The 21,909-nt window shown below is 41.5% G+C and overlaps 1 protein-coding gene across 4 annotated transcripts in view; it reads right to left on the reverse strand.

Moving 5' to 3' along the window:
- mical2b (microtubule associated monooxygenase, calponin and LIM domain containing 2b) overlaps positions 1-21,909 on the reverse strand; it is a 61,978-nt gene that overhangs the window by 12,840 nt on the left and 27,229 nt on the right. The window contains exons 6-25 of one of the 4 annotated variants that reach the window (XM_086301920.1): positions 21,287-21,442; positions 21,075-21,175; positions 19,138-19,395; positions 18,214-18,329; positions 17,926-18,052; positions 16,494-16,584; positions 14,138-14,285; positions 13,271-13,467; positions 10,667-10,761; positions 10,172-10,240; positions 9,936-10,064; positions 9,135-9,314; positions 8,764-9,036; positions 8,554-8,682; positions 7,733-8,203; positions 6,926-7,027; positions 6,647-6,739; positions 5,701-5,887; positions 5,544-5,617; positions 4,365-4,452 (exon numbers count right to left, since the gene is read on the reverse strand). In XM_086301920.1, the coding sequence (XP_086158046.1) occupies positions 4,365-4,452; positions 5,544-5,617; positions 5,701-5,887; positions 6,647-6,739; positions 6,926-7,027; positions 7,733-8,203; positions 8,554-8,682; positions 8,764-9,036; positions 9,135-9,314; positions 9,936-10,064; positions 10,172-10,240; positions 10,667-10,761; positions 13,271-13,467; positions 14,138-14,285; positions 16,494-16,584; positions 17,926-18,052; positions 18,214-18,329; positions 19,138-19,395; positions 21,075-21,175; positions 21,287-21,442 (3,084 nt within the window). The remainder of the gene's footprint in view (positions 1-4,364; positions 4,453-5,543; positions 5,618-5,700; positions 5,888-6,646; positions 6,740-6,925; positions 7,028-7,732; positions 8,204-8,553; positions 8,683-8,763; positions 9,037-9,134; positions 9,315-9,935; positions 10,065-10,171; positions 10,241-10,666; positions 10,762-13,270; positions 13,468-14,137; positions 14,286-16,493; positions 16,585-17,925; positions 18,053-18,213; positions 18,330-19,137; positions 19,396-21,074; positions 21,176-21,286; positions 21,443-21,909) is intronic. The other 3 variants (XM_086301921.1, XM_086301922.1, XM_086301924.1) reach the window with 3 other exon arrangements.

The raw sequence follows: 21,909 nt of genomic DNA on the forward strand, positions 1-21,909 counted from the left end.
ATATTTTGGCTTCTTAGGGACACAGAAGCTGTTTAAACACACAGAGTGAGACGAGTTCAGTCAGACAACCAGAAATGTGCTGCTTCACGCGCACACGACTGGTTTGTTTAAGCTGCATTTTCCCATCTCTCCCCAATTTCTACATGCAAAATATCTACATGGACTGTTGAGCTCGAAGCTTGAACGACTAACTACACAGTGCTGCTGTAAGAAGTAAAAGGTAAAGGTGAGTGGTCTGACTGAACTGCAACTTCACAGAAAATCTTCATTTCCATACAGGCATAGATAAAATACACAGTCACATATTCATGAGTACTCACAGAGTAACGAAGTCAACATTGTACAGAAGGGGATTCCACTTGGTAACAGCAAAGAAATGAAAAGATGTCGGTATAACCACAGGTATAAATGGGCCCCTAGGTATTTTTCTTATTTTTAACACTGATGGCACCAGTTATCCATTTTTGGTTTGGCTCAAAAAATTTACTTGAAAGGTTTGGGATCAAGTGAAAGTGAAACAACAATAATAATAATAATTTAAAAAACAAAAAACAAAAAAAAAAACCTTTAAAGCTAGGATTCAGAGATGTCAAATTTGAAGGAAAGGACAGAGAAGACCCGCTAGCAGAACCCATGAGAAAGCTAACAGAAGATTCACTTCAATTCTGTTTAGGTCTTGAGCTTTTTCCAATTATATGCAAGCTTTTGCATGAACCTTGTTCTTCCTTGTTTGCCTTTACAGTTATTATTGTTATTAATAGCCAGCATTTTTTGTCACCTTCTCAAAAAGCTCAAGTTAATGGTTAACAAAAGCTGTGATCGTGAACATGATTTGTGTGGGTGATGTTAGCATAAAAGAAAAAAAGATTTCCTATAAAAGAAGTTGTTTGTTTTTAATTTAACTGCTCAATTATGAGACAACCCCTGTTCAACTGTAACAACAAATGATGACGCGAGTAATTTATGCAATCAAACTGATTTATTTTGAAATATATTTACAGCTTATAAATATCATAAATTAGCATTTTTACAGGAATTCTCAATGTGGAAAAAATAAGGCTGGAAGGCTGCGTTGAGATAACATAACTGCGTAACACAGACAGTAGCCACAAGAAGGTCTGTGGCAGTGTGCAAAAAAACCAAAAAGCTGCTACTGGGCTGCTTCACTCCTGAGCAAAGACTAGGAGGTACATGAGAGGGACCTGGAGAGGGGCTCTGAGGGGGGGAGGCTTCCTTCTGAAACAGAGGGAACCACAGACAGACCACAGACATGTGGACACGTGTTACCGTCGAACGGGCCTAAGAAGAAGGGAGGCTGCTGCTGTGTTAGAGAACAAATCAATCCAGGGGCATTCACGTCGGTGCTTGGTGTTAGAGGAGTGAGGGACAAGCAGAGCACAACATGAGCATTACGAGGGTTAGCCTGCGCAAACTGGCTAAAAAAAGGTGCTACATATGCATCCGTTAACCATAAGATTATGAAGTTTAATCCAAGGTTTTTAAAAATAGTGGACCTGCAACATTAACCTTTATATGTCCCTTCCCTTAGGTGAACAAATCCACTAAAAAATAAAAAGGTTAAATTAGATATTTCTATGTATCCAAAGTTTAAATACTTCAAAGAGCAGGTAGGAGCCTGTGTCAAACTGATACAGTCGGCCAATATCAGCCATTAATCCTGAAGCTCCACCAGTACTGGTGTCTGTTGTGTTGCATTATCATATGAGCTTTGGTATCATCACACAGTGATCTGCTCTCTCTGCACCGTTTGAAATTTCTCTCAACACTTTGTGCAGCACATGTAGCACCACGGCTGAGCAGAGAGTCAATCGCCATGTTTCAGTTCAATTTCTGCCTCATTTGTGAAGTACAGTGGTAGAAAGTTGAACAATGGCCCAGCACATTTAATGGGGACCAAACATCGGACACAAAAATCCACCACTGGTTTAACTCTTATATTTATATTGGTCAATAGAAGGCTACATTAAGTTAGCTTATTTCATCTGTAGGCTCTGTGAAGAGAATCCCTACAAATGTTGTTGGTCAGCTGACGTCAAACCAATAGCGCCATCCCTAGATCCATAGACTGTATATAAATGATGAAAGCATTTTGTAAAGCCTCAAACTGAACATTTTTAGCACCTTTTTAAAACCAGAGTTCACAAGCAGAGGGTGGCACTGCACAGCCTGCTAGTTCTGGACACTAAAATATGCAAGATGATCAAACGTCTTTAGTGAGACTTGAAACTGGTGACAATGACCAAAAAAAAGAAATGTATCAGGAAAGTATTTACGAAGGGATCGATCAACGGAGGACTATTTTCCATATTTCTATACAGCTGGACATGTTTTTGCAACTAGAAGATTGACCCCCTGCTGGTCATTCGAATTAATACTGGTTTATTACCATTTCACATTTGTTTCACTTTGCAAGCTTCATCTTTTATATACAGTCTATGCACGGGCCAAACCGCTAGCATGGCTAAAAAGAAAAGCTAATTTCAGTTTGATGCACAGTTTAGATACCAAAGAACTGAAGATAATGGCAGCTTCATCCTTTCATGTAAGTATTCTTGGCGAGTTGTTTGCATGATACTGTTCATTGCATAATATTTAATATAGTATTTAACATACCACAAAGCTGCACGTAACACCTTTATCAACTATAGCATGCGATACGTGTGGTTCATGCTGGTTACTCTGGGTTACACAGAGACAGTACAGAGCTACGAAAGCAGACAAGCTCTTATGGCCAAAGCCAGCCAATCGTCACCTTCACAGGACTCAGCCAATCAGAGGGTGCAGCATTGGAAACTTGAACGGACTGAACAAAATGAAGTGAATGAGACAGAGGAAATGAATTTGGGAGGGGGAGAAAAAAAGGAGACAGATAAGATAAAGGAGAATGAATGGAAAGATGGAAAAAATGCACAATATAGTGAGAATTACAGGAAATGGTACAATCAGCACTGAAATTCTCACGTTACGATATTAAGCACTGAATACACCTTAGGTATCATTAACAAAACAGAATATAACAAATAAGGCTCACATTTCACAAAATAAAAGCGCTACATTGTTGCAAAGCTAAAAACAAAGTGAACATTTTCACTGAGTCAAGAACTTCAGTAGGTTTGGATTCAATGACTTTGGCCAACAGGGAGGCCGAAAGAAAAAAAAACAAAAAAAACAAAAAAAAACAGTCTGAAATGATCATTATATAAAGAGTCTTTTTTTGTTCTTGTTTTATTTTTTAAGAAAAAGCAATAATGTGCTTTTGAGTTAATTTTATAACCCAATGCAAGAAAATACTGCAAAAAACCCCAACACAGAGTGGGTGCTCTCGTGACAATTAGAAAACAGAAGTAGTAGAAGTTTTTTAAATAATTTGAATTCCATCCATATTTTTAAAATGATTTTTAACAGAAAACAATACAATAAATAATGAATCCTGAATAAATAAAGGGACATCGGTGAATTACCTTTAAGAAAATACACAAAGTGAAATACTTTGAGATTTAAAAAAAAAAAAAAAAAAAAAGAAGAAAAGTTTGGTATTACTATTGCACACTCTGGTGTTGCAGCGTTACGGGGCAGCAGGCAGAGTGCAGACACCACAATTACTGGTTTAGTCCACTGAGAAAAACCAACACTCAGTCCCGATGGCTTAAAAAGATTGAAGCAGAGAGCGTGTTCCAGGTCACTCTAGTGCAATTACTATAATACTGACGATATATTAACTAATCAGATTCTTGTTTAGAGTGTCTTGCGGTCTGGGTTGGACATTTCTGTGACAGCCCAGTGGGTAAAAATCTGCCTGGAACAAACCCATGTGAGTCAGAGAAGGTTACAACACCAGGAGAGCCTGATGGTCAACAAGCATGTACCAAAAGAACCCGGGTGGAGCGCTCAACATGGCGTCCTGCTTCATAAATTACTGATGGCTTCAAAAACACAAGACTAAAATGAAATGAAATGATGGAAAGCATTGCACATTTGACGCTTTTTTGGGAAATGCAAAAGAAAAAGAAATCCATCTGGGCTCCTATCTGGCCACCTGGCTCCATGACCCCCCCGTTAGTCTCCCTCCTAAGTGAGCTGGTGGCCGAGGAGATGCTGCTGGGCCATCTGGGGCTCCTGGTAGATCTGTCCCAACACCTCATGCATCATGTAGAGCAGAGGACAGCCCAGGCTCAGCAGCTCAAACAGCAACACATAGTCATGCGAGTAGCTCCTTACGTGCGACCCCACAGCTGAGAAAGACTCACACACACTTCCCAACAGCTGTTGAGGCAACACACACACAGCCCGGCTAGCACGCCTCGGCAGGCTCAAGCCTCGCCTAAGCAAGGAAACCAGGGTACCTGGGGGTTGCAGCTGGGTGCTGCCCGTGGTGGCGGTGGTGTAGCTCCCGCCGTCCATGGACGAGGGTGCGACACGACTTTGGGGTTCCTGTACAAAAACAACACACAGAGAAAGAACTCAGAAACGCAACACACTCTTCTAAAACAACAACAGGGAACTTTTCAACAAGAAGATTTAGACAACCACACAAGTTTACTCCACTAAAACTACCGTTTCACACCGATGCTCTAACACTGCTATTCTTTTCATGCTGAATATAGGGTAATCCAGAATTAGAGTATGGAGGACAGATACCCACACTGAAGGTTTGATTGTATCCTTTAAGCAGGGTGGAATGCCATCCCATAATAATAGGTACTCGTTCATATGAATAACAGTGAAGAAAACCGTCTGAAGGTTCTCAGTCATCCAGGTCATCGTACTCTAAAAAGCGTCTGGACTTTTTCCTTGTTTCCTTGAAGAAGCTTCTTCAGTTCTAAGAGTAATTGGTGGAGAGTCTCAAGCCCTATGGGAGTGTCCCCAGGAGGGTCATGAACCCCCTATTGATCCTCTACCTAAAATATCCAAATGTCCAAAATGTGAACATTAGCATCCTCTTTAGAGGAAAGTGTGAAAGAAGCCATCTATGTCCACCGTGAATGACCATCTTTGAACAGAGGCGGTGGCTTACGACACCAAGTGTCTGTCATCTATAATCCAGGTTTGAGATCCTTCCCAGACACCTTAACGCCAACTCACATCCTGGGCCATTTGACCACAGGAAATCACATCATAGGGCGGGGCTAGGCTTCACAATGGGTTCACCTGAAACCTTGGCCGATTGTGACCCACACATGTTTTCACACCTTGGCTCGTGTGATTAGGTAGAGGATCAATAGGGGGTCCATGTCCCTCTTGGGGACACTCCCGTAGAGTTTAAAATGTGGGACTCTCCATTGCTCTTAGAACTTCTCGGATGAGAGGTGAAACTTCTTCAAGGAAACTTGGAAGTCCAGACGCTTTTCTTTCCAAGCTCCTTATAAAAGAGGTTAACATGAAACATTTCCTTTGTGCTATAAAAGAAGATCTTTTCTAAAAGCTAGCTAATAGAACTGAACAGTGATATTACATATGGATATTACATTGTGTAATAAACATTTACTTTGTAATAAGTAAATGTTGGGTGTTGGGTTCCTTACCATTCTCCTCCTAACTCTTCCTGGGTTATTGCTGTACAGGCGCTGTGCATAATGCAGCTTGCAGTAGAATTTAGCTGTACAGAAAGCAGAAAAAAAATATATTTTGAAGTGACGTCTCCTACAGGTTTTAAAGGCAAGTCCAGCAAATGCAACGTACCCTCCTGTGAGTCAAATGTGTGTCCTCCCAGGCGGAGAGTGCAGTTGCAAGCGTCGCAGCGGAAACACTCTCGGTGGAAGAAGTAGCCCTCGGCGCTGAGTCTCTCCATCACGTACACCCGCTTGGAGCAGAAGTGGCAGATGTCGCTGCCGCCCAACCCGGGAGGGAAGTCCTTACGCACCACACACTGAGAGGAAGAAGGCCAGCATAGGGTTAGATTTTTGAAAGATTCTTTCAAGCAAGCTTTTAGGACCGTTTTCTTCCAAGAGACACCTGAGGAGGGGAAGAAAAAGAACCCCCAAACAAAAACACACATCAGGAGCAAACAGCCAGATTGCAGCATAAAGAAACTGTCAAAGCTGCAAAGCTGGTCACAATCACAGAAAGTGTTGCTCTTGATAGCTGTAAAGTTGCTGAAGCAGTATATGAAAGTTTTTAGGGACACACAGTATAATTTTGTGCAAGAGTCAATAACAAGAATAAAAAATAAAACAACCACTTCCAGTTCACAGGAACAGTCTGGATACTTATTCTCAGGCGATATTACAGGACTGTAAAAAGAGCAGAAGATTCATGGACGTTTAGACCTGCTCCAGGCCTGTGTATGTGTCAAAGCAGGGAAGCAAGTACAGTCATTTTTTGTTAGTTATGAAAGATGCTGTTAAAGAGAACTTCACCAATTTAACATTTTATTATTTGTTTAGTTGTCATAAAGGTTCTAAGTCCTGTACCAGAACCAGAGAGGACATCTTGCCTACATCACCCAAAATGCATCTTACACCCATGATTATGGCGTACACATTTCCCATCAGTTCATGAATATTAGTATCTGGAGTTGTGTTTGCTGTGATGAAATAGTATTAAATTGAATACAAGCTGCAGTTTTAAATGAACCCCGGCAACACAGACAAAAAAAGACTCGGGGCTAAAGCCACATGCATCTTACCGGTGGAGCACTGGGCCTGTGGTCTGTCTCATAGAGGATGGCCAGTATCTGAGCTTTAGCATCTATGGCTGATGATACCTTTCCAACTGTACGCTAACATTAATGACAGGTGAAGAGGACGGGAGGACAAAAAGACGAGAAGGGGAAAAAAGAAGGAAAAAGGGTGAAAGTTTGGGAATCAGACAGGAATTATCAAGAGGGCAGAAGGAAAAGGCTGAAAATGGATGATTTGTATTAAACGGTATCACACTGTATTCAGACTGAGGCACTGCTTGGTACCTCTTTGCTGTAACGAGGAGCCCCAGTCGGACAACTTATGGAGCGAGCGAGTGACTTTGGAACGATTCTCCTGAGGTCCTCAGGACCAGACCTCTCCGAGTGCTAAATGAGCAGCAGAATGAGCAACAGCTTGATTCATTTCATAAAGAATAAATGTGTTATTGAACACATGCGAATGTGAATACAAGAGGAAAAACAACGAGCAGGACACCCATGCTATAAACTATAAACCTAATGCCCCCATGGGGTTTATAGTTCCTGGTCATGAAGTCAGTTTATAAAACAAGCTTTTTTTAAATAAATTAATTGGAAGGCAACATTTTTACTTAATAAGCAGGTTTAAGGTTAATAGCCTTAACACTTTAATTTTAACAGAATATTTTTTACATTCTCGTGAAATGTTTCCATTTTATCCATTGGGGAGATAGCTAGTAAATTAGTTTGTTATGAATTAGACTTCCAAAAATAATATTTGTAGGTTCACAATAAACCAAAAAAAAAAAGAAAAAAAAAAGAGAATTTAATTTTTGCAAAAGAATACTGTGAATTTGAATTTTCATTAACATAATGCGATTTCTTGCTGTATACTGAATGTTGAAGTATGTTAGAGCTGTTAGTTTTCTTCCGTGACATTCACAAGTTAACACAACAATGGAAACTCATGCAGGCACAGAAATGGGTTACTTTGCAGAAGGTTTAAAGCTCATGCAGCTCAGGCAGCGTTACATTTATATTTTGTTAGATAAGCAGTACCGACTACCAAGCGGTCTTCATGCAGGCCATCGACGTGCACAATGACTCTGTTACCTCCGTGTGATTATTTTCAGATGCGTTACTATCATCAACTGTCACAGTTTTGTGAACCTTCTCCTGCTCATTTTCCACATCGTTCTGTGAACTCTCACACATATTCTCATAATTCTGCTCGAGGCCTGACGAGCCGCTCTGTTCATGTTCACAGCCAGCGTCCGAGAGCGGAGAGGAGCTCTTTTGGGTCCCAAAGCAAGGCAAGGAAAGAGCAGCAAATGTTTCGCTGTTGGGTGCAGAGGAATCAGGATGAAGTGAACAGATTTCCTGTGTTTTTTCAGAGTCAGTGGAAGAGGGAGTGTGTGTCTTGTCCTTGTGTCCAGGAGTGCAAAGTGGGACAGAGGAGAAACCAGCCTGGGCTGTGGGGTCAGGGACAGGGTGGACCACAGGGTAGACGGTGGAGCTCTTAGGTATAGACAGAACAAGAGGAGGTGTTGACAAGGAAAGAGGAGAGGAAATGGATGATTCCACCTAAAGAAGAGGAGTCAGAAACATTAGGCTGAGTAGAATAAAATGATGAAAGCGCAGAAACAAGATCATTAAAAGGTTATCAAACTCTAAAGTGAAGAGGAGCGGTGTAACATTTACCATCTTAGAATCACTGCTGGGAATTAAACTGAAAGTTGTTGTTTTGCAGGACTTCAAACTGTCTAAACCTCCCAGATGATGTCATTTTGTCAGACAACCAATTAAAGAGCAGAAAAGCAGCCAGCTGTACATCTCAAACGAGCATTAGTCCCAATTTAGCCATCATGAACATGCAGCAGTAAAATGATTAAAGGATGAACATTTTCATGCCAATAGTGTGTATAATACACAACCTGTGGTAGACAAAGAGGAGCTGCTGAGGGTGATCTGCTTGAGCCTGGAAACATGGAGGAGAGGAGGCTAGCTCTCTCTTTTATACTCCTCCTGGAAAAGTCCCTAGCAGACAGTCTCTGGTCTTTACTCTAAAGGAACAGCAGGTGGCGGTCAAAGTTGGAACGGATTCAAAATAAATAAATACTGTAAAGAACTGCTATGACATTCACCTGCCGCATAACCCCCCCTGATCTCTCAGAGGACTGCCCAACACCCAGAGCAGACTGAGGAGAGGGAGAAAGACGAATAGGTGAGAGGTCTGGAGAGGTGCGTTCTGGGTAGTAATGTTCAGGAGTGTCAGGGCTCAGTGAGCGAGGAGGACTCAACGGGCTCTTTGAGCGTGGGGGCGATGGAGACCGACTGCAGGCGCTCCGAGTGTGAGAGAATTTGGGGGAGGAGAGGAAAGTAGCGGGATTCTCAAGCAACTGAAGGTAGATGGAAGGCTGGGTCAAAGGCAAGAGGAAATGGATTATGCACAGATGCGCACAGATGCTACATGACATAATGGAAGAAGTTCAGAGGCGCTCAGAGGCAAGCATACCTGCCACTTGGGGCGAGTGGGAAGCAGACTAGGAGGAGGAGGAGGAGTGTCATCTTTGGGCTTTGCAAAACGGGGATTTTCTCTCTCCACTTCCCCATCTTCCTCATCCTCCTCATCTGATGAAGGAAGTGGGGAAGTTGGAGGAGACTGAGCAGGAGAGTAGGATGGATCTGATGGGTCCTGATCCGACGGAGGCGTGGATAGGAAAATAAAAAGGAAAGTAAAGGGTGAGAAAAGGGTGTGCAGAGCATGAAAGGGTTACTTCGCAAAGAAGCCAGTTTGTGATATGAGGACAGCAAGCAAAAACAAATGCATGCATGAGGAAGATACAGGCATTAAATCAATTCTCCAAAGTAAAAGCAAAAAATTGATTTTTGTCAGACTGACCAAGATTTGGATGTAAATGCTCCATCATGAGAAAGGAAGTCTCATAATATCAACATACCACGTTTACCATAAGATAGTATTATTGAATTTAAGTGAAATACACTCACAGAAAATACTTCAAAGATGAAGTATTGAGTCAGACACTTTTTCCTTCTGGTGTACCATCAAATAAACCTGCAAACAGCATTCTTTAACCAGCTTAAAACTGCATCATGTTCTCCGTCAAAGCTAAAAGATTACAGACGGATACAATGACAGCCAACTGTTCTGCAACACATCCGATGCAGGCAGGCAAATCCCAAGTAAATTAACAACCTTTAAGACCCTTTACATAGTCAGAAGGCAGAAACCCCACAGGCGACACAGACTGCTCAGACAGCAGAGGGAGGATGAGGAAATAAATACCAAACTCACCTTTGTTCGAGCCTTTACTGTTGCGGAGTTCTCCTCAAATTTGGCCAGCAGCTGAGTTGCCATGGAGCGGACTTTGTTCTCCCGTTGTTCCCCATCCTCACCAGCAGGGGGAGCACTGTGACAGGACAACTGGCATCACACAAAGGAGAAAGAGAAAGTGAGATCAATTTGAAAAGCAAAAAGTGGCATTACCCACATTGCTTGGAAGAATGAAGCTATTTCAAAGAAGAACCTACCTCTGTGAGGTAGTGGTTGCCCTTTCGCCGTTTCTTGTTATCAGAATCTTCCTCCAGTTTCTTGTCATCCTGCAGCATCAGACAACACAAACATATACAAAGTGCATCTCACTTTCATCCGTTAAAAAAATAAAATAAAAAAAAGACTTTAAAAGAGGCAAACCTGTGGGAAATTTCAAAATAAAAGGCTGTTGTACTCTCAATAAGCCAAAACTTGCAAACCTGCAGGAGTATTAACCACAAAGCAAACCTATTTATCACAACAGATGCTCTACACTAATACGCCTTTTTCCTCCGGCACTCATAAATCCTATGCACACTAACAGCTAAGATTCATGGTTAGATAACACACGCATTACAAACACTACTTTGACCTTTAATGCTACCTGATCTCTAATCTAATTTATATGACTACTGTTGAGCAGCAGAAATGTTCAGATCAAATCAATATCACACAAAAAGCAGCAAAATGCAAGAATCAGCATTTCTCCTTACCCTGGGAATCCTCTTTCTGGGCTGAGGCAGGTTTAGCGCCTTGTGGTTGGTTTTAGATTGATAATCTTCACCATTTTCATCTCCTTCTCTGGAAACTGGAAAATAAGCACAATACAGTTTACATACAAGTTATCCAATCTTTTCAGGAAATTCTGCTAAAACAGTTCAAGAAAATGTAAAATTACTATTAAGATCAAATGTCATTACAAGGCTTGCTGGAAACAGTAAAATTCCTATTTTAGAGGTGGATTTGTTTGCAAGTGCGACACTTGTTGATTTGAGTAATGGAAAAAAACAAAAAAAACAAAAAAACCCCTGTATGCGTCACATACAAGGCAGTGGGAGAGAAGGACACAAAAGCTCCCTTTACATGAACAACCACCACTGACAGGTGGAGTAAAAATCGCTGATCACTTGTTTTCAGAGCAGCTTTAATGGGACTTTCTGGGTCCTGACAACCTAGAGGAAAATTAAATTGATGCAGACACTACCCTGCTGAAACAGCAGTCCCCAGCAACAGCGGTCCTCCCATAATTAGACAACGCACTGGACAACACTGTCAAAAATGGTTTAGGAAAATAGCAACACAGAGGACTCAAAACTACCAATGCCCAAATCGCAAATTCCAAAAAACTAAATCTCAGAAACTACAGGTCAAGTTCATGAAAATAGAGTTTCATTAAAGAAGCATGACTTGTTTGGACAGGTTGCCAGGAGCAAGTTTATTTCTTAACATGGCAGCGCAGCCAAGTGTGCACAGTCGCATCTGAACAAACCACAAGGCTTCTGGAACAGTGTCCTTTGGTCAGACGAGACCAAAGTGGAGATGTTTGGCTATTAATGCACAGAGCCACATCTGGCAAAACCAAACAGCATGTCAGCAAAAACACCTCACTCTAACTGTCAAGCACGGCGGTGGAGGGATGATGATTTAAGCTCGTTTTAAAGACACGGGACCTGAACATCTTCAACCACAGACTCCTGTGTATGCCAGGACGGCACTGAACACAGAACTGTGCACAGAACTCTGCCCTCCTGCATGATCCAGTCAGCTTGAAAAAAAAAAAAAAAAAGCAAAAAAAAAAAAGCATAAAAACCATTAAAACCCCAGGAAGTCACACTTTAAGCACCATCTTTGCTATTGTGGAATTGTTTGAGTGCCGTGTAACATTAGCATAGGGGAGGTGGGCGGAGATCCGTATTCAGCAACTTATCAACTCCCTGAAGGCCTTTTCCACAAAGCTGATGCCCAAAGCGCTTGCTTCACATTTAGAGTCTAACACTGCTCTACATGTTTATCTCCCTCACTATTTTTTTCTACTTTTGGTTCTGTTTGATGTCACTAAGTGCAATATTCTTTATAAGGCCATCTCAGGCTTGCTGTGTTGGCTATGAATACAGAAATCCTGCCCACCTACTGCTCAAATCTGCCGTTTGCAGAGCCCACTTAAAAGTCAAAAAATGGGAACAACTTTTTTTCTTTTTTTTTTTAAAGCTAAGGGGCAGCAGCATGGCCTAATTTCAGAAAAATGTGAATTATTTTGATATAAGCTATTTTATTTGAGTCCAAGAATAAAAACATGGGACTGGAAACAAGTCCTGTTTAAACTTAGATAAGTCTAAACTTAGATAAGGCCAAGTCTGAGCAGTGGACTTAATTAGACCAGGGTTCATCCTTAGACTCCAAATAAAAAAAGGAACTGGAGTAAAAACCACTAATGCATCTTTCCAAAATAACCCGAGGCTATTCAGCAGCACAAAGGGGCCCAGTGTAAAGACTAAATATAACTCAAGTCATGCACTTAAAGATCCTAAATTCCCACCAAATAAACTGAAAGTCAGTCATTTTTCCATCCTTTGAGTTCAGCAGACAGCAGAAGTCTGCAAACACCAACATTAAAGTGCGTTAGGTAAAACGTGGCTGAGGCTGCAGCTCGCAGTGGTGCTGGACCTGAAGGCGTCCAGAGTTACGCCAAGCGACTGGATATGTCTTCCACAGACATAGCTCGCATACCACTCAGGTCTCTGGCAGGGACCAACTCAACCACAGTTGTGTAACATGTAACTTTAGCTCATGTAGAAGACTCAGCTGGGACTATAATTTAGCAGAGGGACTTCTCCACAATTTAAAAAGACAATGAAAATGTGTCCACAGCAGCAGTAAGCAGCATCATTGTCTACCAACCAAAACACTAGAAGGATCTTGATGCGATCCACGTGAGGATATTTTCTCAAGTATCGTTTTGTCCTTTAAGAGAAATAAAGTGGATGGAGAGCCTTGTTTTCACAGCTTTTTTGGGTTACATACAGCATTTCACATTTTTTGGCAAATGGATAACTGCCTCGACCGCTTCCCCGTCTGTGTGTTCAGGGTTAGATCAATACACACGGTTAAATGTTAAATGATCATTTCCTGTTCCTAAACTGGGGTCAGGAGGTCAGGTTTTAGGGCTACCGTTTCCAGTCCAAGAAATTTACATTTAAAGACACGATGAAGACTAACTTTAAAAAACAAAAAACCCAACAACATTGGGTTGTTCATGATTGAATTAAAAAAAAAAATTCATGTAAGAATCTTTGTGGTTCTGTGAGGAAGAAGCTGACCTTTGTTTGCTGGCGAGTTCCTGAAGGCCTCGTAGAACTTGGAAAGGTACAGGACCATCAGCAGCTTATCAGGTTGAGAATCTGCAGCCATCTCCTTTCCTGTCGTCACCGGTTGGATGCCAAACTCTCGCTCAGCCACATCAAACGCCAGCTGATTGTTCCCCGCCACGTCCTCCTCGTTCAGAGAGTCATAATCACTGAAATGGAAAAGGAGATGAAGGTGAGGTTAGGAGATGTGTGTATACGCTCAGGAGGTTTCTTCATATATATTCCATATACTGAAAACAATCTAGAGATAGAGCCGTTTGTGGAGGATAACTCAAGCCATTTATTTAGCTTCTAGATTTTACAGATGTCCCGTAAATGCTTCACACATTAGAGCAAAGCTGAATAAAAACAACTAAAGGAAAATATGACAAAAATATAAGTCATTAACCAAAATACAGATCTGCACTGTGTTCAGAACAATTTCAATAAGCCAAGATGGTGACAGCTTGAGGCTTCATGACAGCATACATAAAGCAGTCTATGCTTGCTGACTATTTGAGGGCATTCCAGTTACTGCTGACGGCTCCACTACAGCAGGAAATCAAGCAATTATCAAACAAGCAATTTAAAAATTGAGCATTGCACAAGAAAAGTCAATTAAACTGTGAGGAGAGAGCCAAAGAGACATGGCTCTGAAAGGTTTCTTTTGTTTGTTTTTAATTTGCACAATCATATGACTCAATTACTAAGCTATTCTAAACCAAACATTGCTCTTGAAGCTGTTGACGGAGCATGAGTATGAGAAGCAAAAATCGTCGCCTGAATTATCACGAGCATTAGTGCAAGTGTTTCCTGTTAGCAAGCTTTGGCTCTCCTTACATGAGCTCAGGCTTCTGCCGATGGATGAGAGCACAGAGGGCCAGGCCATTCCTCCAGGAAGATGCGAGGTTGGTGACATCGACTCCCTGGTACCCATGAGTCTGCCTCTGACACCAGTTCAGCAGGCGGCCAGGATGGACCTCAGACTCTACAGAGAGAAACAGTCTGTCAGCATGCAGCATCACAGGAAAGGGCATCTTCATTGTCACCATTATTTCCTCAAGGCTGGAAATGTTCCTCAGACAGTGCTGACACTATGGCACGTTAATAAAGTACGGGTTGGTTTGAACTTGCAAAACCTGAACGACCTCCCAGGCCTGAAGCAACACTGGCAGCAGAGCACATGCAAGGACATGCTTTAAATCATGACCGTAAACTCAAGCAACACAAACAAGAGAAGGAATTAGAGTGTCCAATGGGTCCCAGTACTCTTTCTGCAAAAACACTATAGGTAGCGGGACTGGGAGCAGTGGGGTATCAATGCAATCCCCTGCTTCTGAGAAAACACCAGTATCCTCTTCAGTGCATGATTTTAAACAAACTTATGAAATAGCACAGGCTTAGTGAGAATTATTAATGATTTTACATGATAAAAAGCATGTGATACTAATATGTCATGTCATACGTCATGCATCTTCCTTCCTAGCACAAATAACAAGACAGGCCCATGCAGCGACAGCTGCTTGTCAGCCTCGGACAACAACTTAAAAGAAAACAAAAATGCAAGAAAACGGACCGGATTCAACAAACACCGAGTACAATCAGATCACGAATCCTTCATATGATGTTAAGCTAACAACAGCCAGTTCTCCATTCTTGATGCACTAGTTAGTTAAACTCCACACAACAGGAAGAGCAACCTGTGGGAAACCTTTATTGTGCAGCTCCTGAAGAGCTGAACTTGACTTAGCTGTTGTTAAACTAAAGTTTTAAGCACTTTTTCTGGGAAAAACGCTACCTTGGCTACGTTTGGGCTTGACTTATGCTGCGTCACTACTATTGCTATATAATATGTTGCTGGTACTCTGTGGCCACAGATTTACAGAAGCTCACTGCTCTTCATTTTGGTGCGGCCTGCAGCACAGCTTTTATTTATTACAGATTCGATCCATTTTTTCCTACATTCTCAAAAGTATTACAAATTTCCTTTGAAATAATACAATATAATTTTGAGGCTCTAATGCAAAACCCTAGTCCTAATTAGTATAATATTCCCAGGATAATCGCAGCTCTTTACCAACTCCATTCTTTTTTTAGCTCTCCAGTTAATCCTGTGCTCCAATACTGCCATCATATTATTACAGGGAGGCCGTCTCAGGGCGCATCGTTTATGGGGGCAGGAGACATGAACACTGTTAAAATTGTTAATATTTACCTTTTTTTTTTATTTTATTTACAAATGCAATGTTTGATTACCCCTGCATCCCAGGTTTTAGAACAGATACTTCCATAGTGCCTCTGAAAAGTACGACTTCATGCAACATAACCAAAAGTACTAATATTACTAAATTGAGCAAATTTAAATGCAAAGCCCTACACTGTGTGCATCTGCTCTTCCAGATCATATCAGGTCAGCTCATGCATGAAAGAGGCCTCATGTTGGACCCTCGTGCAGGTGTAATGTTATCCACCTGTATTGTCTGCAATGAGGCGTGTCGAGCCTGTGACTGAGATGGAGCTAAAGTTTCCCCTCAGGAGGGCTGAGCAAGCATTCAGTATGATGTCAGCGGCCTTCCTTCTGTGAACCAATCTGAGGAATTTATTCAGACTCTTTTTTTGGGGTATTAGATGACATTGCCAACCGGTGCTAAGATGTTTTTGGAAACCTCGTATGAGCTTCTCAATTTGATGTTTCAAAGAAAGCTTTCATGCAGTGTTAATGAGGCTGCAGATGCATCCAGGTCTTACTGATGAGTCAGAATGATCAGATTACTATTAAAAGAAGACTGGGAGCTTTTACAGACTAATTAAGTCCCACCTGAGCAGTTGGCAGCAATCCTTTATGCCGCTACATATTAGGCACATCTACAATCTGCTCTTTGTTATAGCTCCGTGAACAAAGTAGATTGGGTGGGACTGTAATCTCCAATTTGTGACTATTAAAGACTCACACAGCAGAAAATGAAGCTGTTCGACATGCTGGGTCTGTCCAGATGCATCAAATGCTCTCAAAGTGCAAAGGTCCAAGAACACGACGAGGAGAGCTCGATTATCATCAACTGTCTTTTTCTGTAATGCACTATAACGTTGAGGTTCTTTGATGTTACCATTGGTTACAACTTGACACGATTATAATTAAATCCATTATTCATGTTTGATGGTTGGAGTGCACTTTGTAGCTTGGAGGAACATCTACCTTTCCTGGACAGGTTGACTGATCGACGTGCTGGTCCTCCTCTTTCTATCTGACCTGGTCCCTGATGACCATCAATGAACAGGTGACGCACCTGGAAGTACAAAAATCAGGAGGCCTAATGACATATAGGTTCTAGGGATGTGCAGATAGAAACTGTAGGCTGTCGACTAAAATTTGTATATTTTTTTTCTTTAAATGTTACATTGGTACATGGCATTTGAACTGCAATATATATGATACTGACCACAAAGGTTTCTGTTGGAAGAAAATGTACTTGGCACTCTTTCATTTCCACATTCAGTGGAAAGATTACATGATTGTGTTGACTGCACAAAAAAAACATTTGAGTTTTCAGAGTCTGCAGGCTTCCAGTGTCACGAGAACCAATACTTTGAGAGATGTTTTCTCATTTCCTGCTTTGATCTTTTGAAACTGATTGGCTGTTATTGTCCAATGGCTATGAAGACGAAAAACAAAAGACAAAATTTGGGGGTGGCTGTAGCTCAGGCGGTAGGAGCAGGTCATCTACCAATCGGAAGGTTGGTGGTTCGATTCGCTTCCCCCAGTCTGCATGCCAAATATCCTTGGGCAAGATACTAACCACAAATTGCTCTCCGATGCATCCATCGGAGTATGAATGCGTGTGTGAATGTTAGAAAGCACTTAGAAAAATGTGCTTGTGTGAATGGGTGAATGCACAAGTTGTATAAAGTGCTTTGAGTGCTCAGAAGAGTAGAAAAGCGCTGTATAAGAACCAGTCCATTTACCAAATCCAGGAATATTTGTGTGACCACGGGTTTGAAGATGTTTGGTGTTGATGACTACTTATTTTTTTGTTAATGCAATGAAACAGCCACATAAGTTTGTTTATATCAATGTAGGGATGTCAGATTCCACCCTTCTTGATTTCACCAGACAGTCCCCATATTTTCATATTCAGAATCATAGCAATTACTCCTTGATGACCCCTCTCAGCTGCACCATAGTGCTGAATCATCAGAATTTGTGATGGCAAATGTGATATATTTGCATAGTTCAAGTGAGCATACTGAGTTTCCCCAGTGCCCTTATTTGCAGAGCTGAATATTATCGATGTAAATCTAGAAACGCAGCTCTCACTGAGGGTGTAGTTGGTTGGTGCCAAAACACCAGCAGCAGTAGAGATTTGATCTCACACTGCAGAATTTGTAGAGAATTTGCTCAGATTTGCTCGTTGTCGATGCCTTATGGAGAATAACTGAAACATCTAAATCTCTTCAAACGTGGGTTTATTTATGTGACATCTACCATATTAATGTGGAAACGATCCCCTAACATTCTAGTTTATAATGAGGTAGACAAGTAGAGATTTCAATCCAGTATTTCTGTTAAGTGTAGAAGGCAACTTCTTGCCTTCTTTCTTTACAGGTACACTGTTGAGCACAGGACTCACCTGATGTGGGCGCACACAGCTGGCGTTGAGGTTGGGGTAGCGGGTAGCAGGGTCAATGGAGTACTGTTCAAAGTTTTTACTGATGTTCTCTGGGGTGGTCTGGGGTAGAAGACGGTAAATGCTCTCCCTGGAGTAGAAAGAAAGATTTAACTATCAGACTTAAGAAAGAACAGCTTTTAAAAGGAACCCAGAGTTCTATGACTTAAAAGTGCATTCATGTGGAAACAAACCAGCTCAGGCATTATTAGAAGACATAATCCGTTTGAATCCATGAACATGCTCACACACCTCTCAGCCAGGATCTCCAGTGGGCTCTTTCCTTTTGCCCAGCCCTTCACCATCCATGCAGTGTCAAAGGCAGCCAAAAAACCCCGAGCGCAACCCGTACCCATCGGCCAGAACGGCTGTAAACAGAAAGCATGACACACACAAGCTGAGCCTGGCACACAATAAGAGCAGCGTCGGACAACTTTCACGACACTGATAAATAAATACATAAGTACATTTTATTCTAGGCACCTGTCAAAAACACTCAAGATCACATTAGAAGACTTAAAAATATACATCTCATTAAGTCAATAAAAGATACAATAAAACAGTTAATAAAACAAGTTTACAATACATAAAGTCATTATGACCAGAGTAGCAGGTGGGAAACGATCAGACTGTGTGTGGAGTTTAACGATGGTGTTTGGAGATGGGATCTGAAAGCAGAGAGTCGGTGTTATGGATGTCTGGTGGGAGGGAGTTCCACAGGTGATGGACGGACAAGGTGAAGCCTGTCGAGCCCATAGCAGTCAAACGGGTGGATGCCACAATGAAATGGAGAAACGCACCCAGAAGTTCAGGGAGGCACTTAAGGTTAGTGACTGCCTTGAAAGCTGGGAGCAGAATTTTGAACTCAATACAATATTGAACCAGAAGCCAGTGAAGCTGCTGAAGGACAAGCATGATGTGGTTAATGGACGAGCTGGTGATGGTGCGAGCAGCAGAGCTCAGGAACAGCTAAAATTTATGGTTGAACTTGAACACGCGGGCACGGCAGTACTGTTGGGTGAGACGGATGGAAGCGATTAATGTTACGAAGATCAAAGTACAATGTGAGGGTGGAAGGACAGTGCGCCGTCAAGGATGACACGCAGACTCTTAACCTGAGCGGAGGGAGAAACCGAGCGACTGTCAATGAAAAGGGAACGCTACAACTTCTCATACCTCAAGCAAACTATCTCCCACCAGTGCAACCAGCAGCTGGTGTCCATGTTTCTCCCTGATCAAGGCGGCGTTTTCTGAGGCGTACATGCAGGTGAAGTCAAACATGGCTACATCTGGCTGTCCGTAGTGGTTGATGGCGTAGTCCAGGGATGGCAGCTGGTAGTTTGTGCCAAAATCAGCCGCTTCACGAGCATATGAGAGCAACGCTTCCTGATTGACGTTGTCAGGACTCAGAAGCCGTTCAGTTTCCATGTAATCCTGCATTAAGAAGAAGGAGACAGTTAGTTTTAGGCACATTGTATTGACAGTTGCTTTTCCACCATATTTAAAAAGTTAGTGTTATCCCATCATTTTTAATCAAAGCAGCAAGGCTGATGGTCAACGAAGAAATATTAACCGGGATAATTCAGAAATGAGTTTTATATTTCTGCTAAAACTTGATGTAAAAAAAAAAAAAAAAAAAAAAAATTTATTAAAAGGCTCAACACTGTCTTTCACTGAACACATGCGTCTTTACCTATATTACTCCCACTGTGGGGGAAAACATCTGCCTTCTTTTACACTGTGGGGACCTCATCGTCACAAATTATCTTAAAAGAAATAATTACATTTTTTAAAAGAAATAGTTGTAACAGGTTTAGGGAGAGTTTCCAGGATCTTAAGAGAAATCCATGTAATGGCCTTGAACTGGTAATAAATGTATGTGAGAGGGGAGAGAAAGAAAATTAATAAATAGCCCTCATACGTATGCCAATCCATCCCCAATACTCTAATACTCTCGTGTGTGTGTGTGTGTGTGTGTGTGTGTGTGTGTGTGTGTGTGTGTGTGTGTGTGTATTTTCAGATAATTGGTTTGGCAGACATTACTGGGTGGTTAGACTGAGGGTCACATGGAGCCTTTCCAATATGATCCAGTTGATGTCCTAATGCAACTGTAATAACCGCATTTATAATGTCTAATCTCTTTAACCCTCCTGCCATCCTTTAAAAAAAACTCACACCCATCACCCTAGGGACCATTCTCAGCCACGCCATAAAAAGACCATATATCCATATTTTATTCCACTTTAAATTAGCCAACCTTGTAAAACTACTTCTCCCTGAAATATTCATGTAAAGTTTTAATTATATTTTCGTTGTTTTAACCCTTCAAATCCCAGTGTTATTACATGAGCGCCCTGTGTTATAAGCCCCAAAAACCAAAAAACGAAACTAAATATTTCCACAAAAAACCAGTTGAAGTAATATGTGATTGTCATTATAAGTAGGCCTTTAGATGGACCAAAGATTGGCACCAACATACATTTTGACCTGCCATTATTTTTTTTGCATTTTTTTTGCAATTTAAAAATTAAAACTTCAAGGCCCTGAGTCTTCATTGACATCCAAGAAAAGAAGAAAAAAATCATATGATGATAATTTGGGGTTGAAAAATAGCGTTTATAATGGAAGTCAATGGGCAGAAAATGGTCCCCAGGGTGATGGGTGTGGGGATTTCTGCTGCTCAGCCATTTTAGGCTGATTTAAGGAATTCACACTGGAATATTAACATTGACAGGTAAAAACTATCCTGTGGCAAGTTTGGTTATATTCCACTGAACACAGTGGAAATGGCAGCCATTTAACACATAGCAGTGGCACAAAAAGGTCCCAAGAAGGCAGGAAGGTTAATGGTGTGTGTGTGTGTGTGTGTGTGTGTGTGTGTAGCGCAGCGCATGAGCATTTAATTAGAACCCCATTCATCAACCTCCTCTATGCCGACCCGTCACTCACTGGTCTGGCGAGCACGCACGCATTCCTGTTTGGGAACGGCCTTTGAATCCTGGAACCAGGGTTAACCACAGAGGGAGGGTGTGAACTGTGACCCATTGGAGTCTGGAAGAGTCGAATCTATGTTTGTGTGTCTGATTAAATCAAAGTCAGCTGAGTAAACTTACATTAATGATGACCCCTTTGTCCAGCAGGCTCTGCTTTTTTGCAGTCATGACAAAGTAGTGGGTGTTGTCTTTGTAGTAAACTATGTTCTCCAAGTCGATTCCTGCAAACATGAACATATTTACTTAACAGAGGACGTTTAGCGCAGGAAGGAGCAGCATTTAGAGCGGGAGAAGCTGTCATTTTCCCACTGCAACATTCTTTCCTGACTCACCCGTGTCCTCTTTGAGTTCCAGAAAGAACTTTTGGTTAAAGATGAAGGCCACGCCACTTATTTCTTCTACTTTGGCCTCTGCTGTTGTGTTCCTATTGACAAAGTTAGCCGTTATAGCGATGGCCAGCTTCCCACGAAACTCCTTGCGCCTGAAACCTGCAGAGGTGGGGGAGGAAAAACAAAAAAACAAAAAAAGGGTTCAAACATTTCAAATCATTTATTATTTCCTGAAGTTGGTAAATCAATACAAAAGTATTGAAAATACAATCCACAAAGCTTCACTTTGTTTGTTCCAATAGTGGGAAAACAGTAAGCTTGCTCCTGATGACCTCAGCGATCTGGATGTTTTGTAAGGCAAAGGCTGAATTAAAAATGTAACTCAGTAAGAGTCCATTTAGTGCTTTACACATGAGAATGATTTTAAAAGTTATTCAAAGGGAATGCAGTGATTTCTTTTTTACTGAGTAATGCGCTCCACCTTTTTGATGTTTGTTAGATTTCTGCAGAATTATGAATGAGCTGTAGTTTTACTATGACCTGTAAAGACACAGTTACAATAATCCGCTGAAGATGTGATCATTTGAATACTGTGCAAGCAAGATTTTCTGCATCTGCTTCAGACT

Source organism: Aulonocara sp. 'chitande type north' Nkhata Bay, linkage group LG7 (assembly GCF_057382095.1).
Source record: "Aulonocara sp. 'chitande type north' Nkhata Bay isolate Kocher_YH1m ecotype deep benthic linkage group LG7, A_spYH_male_GT1.1, whole genome shotgun sequence".
NCBI lineage: Eukaryota > Metazoa > Chordata > Actinopteri > Cichliformes > Cichlidae > Aulonocara > Aulonocara sp. 'chitande type north' Nkhata Bay.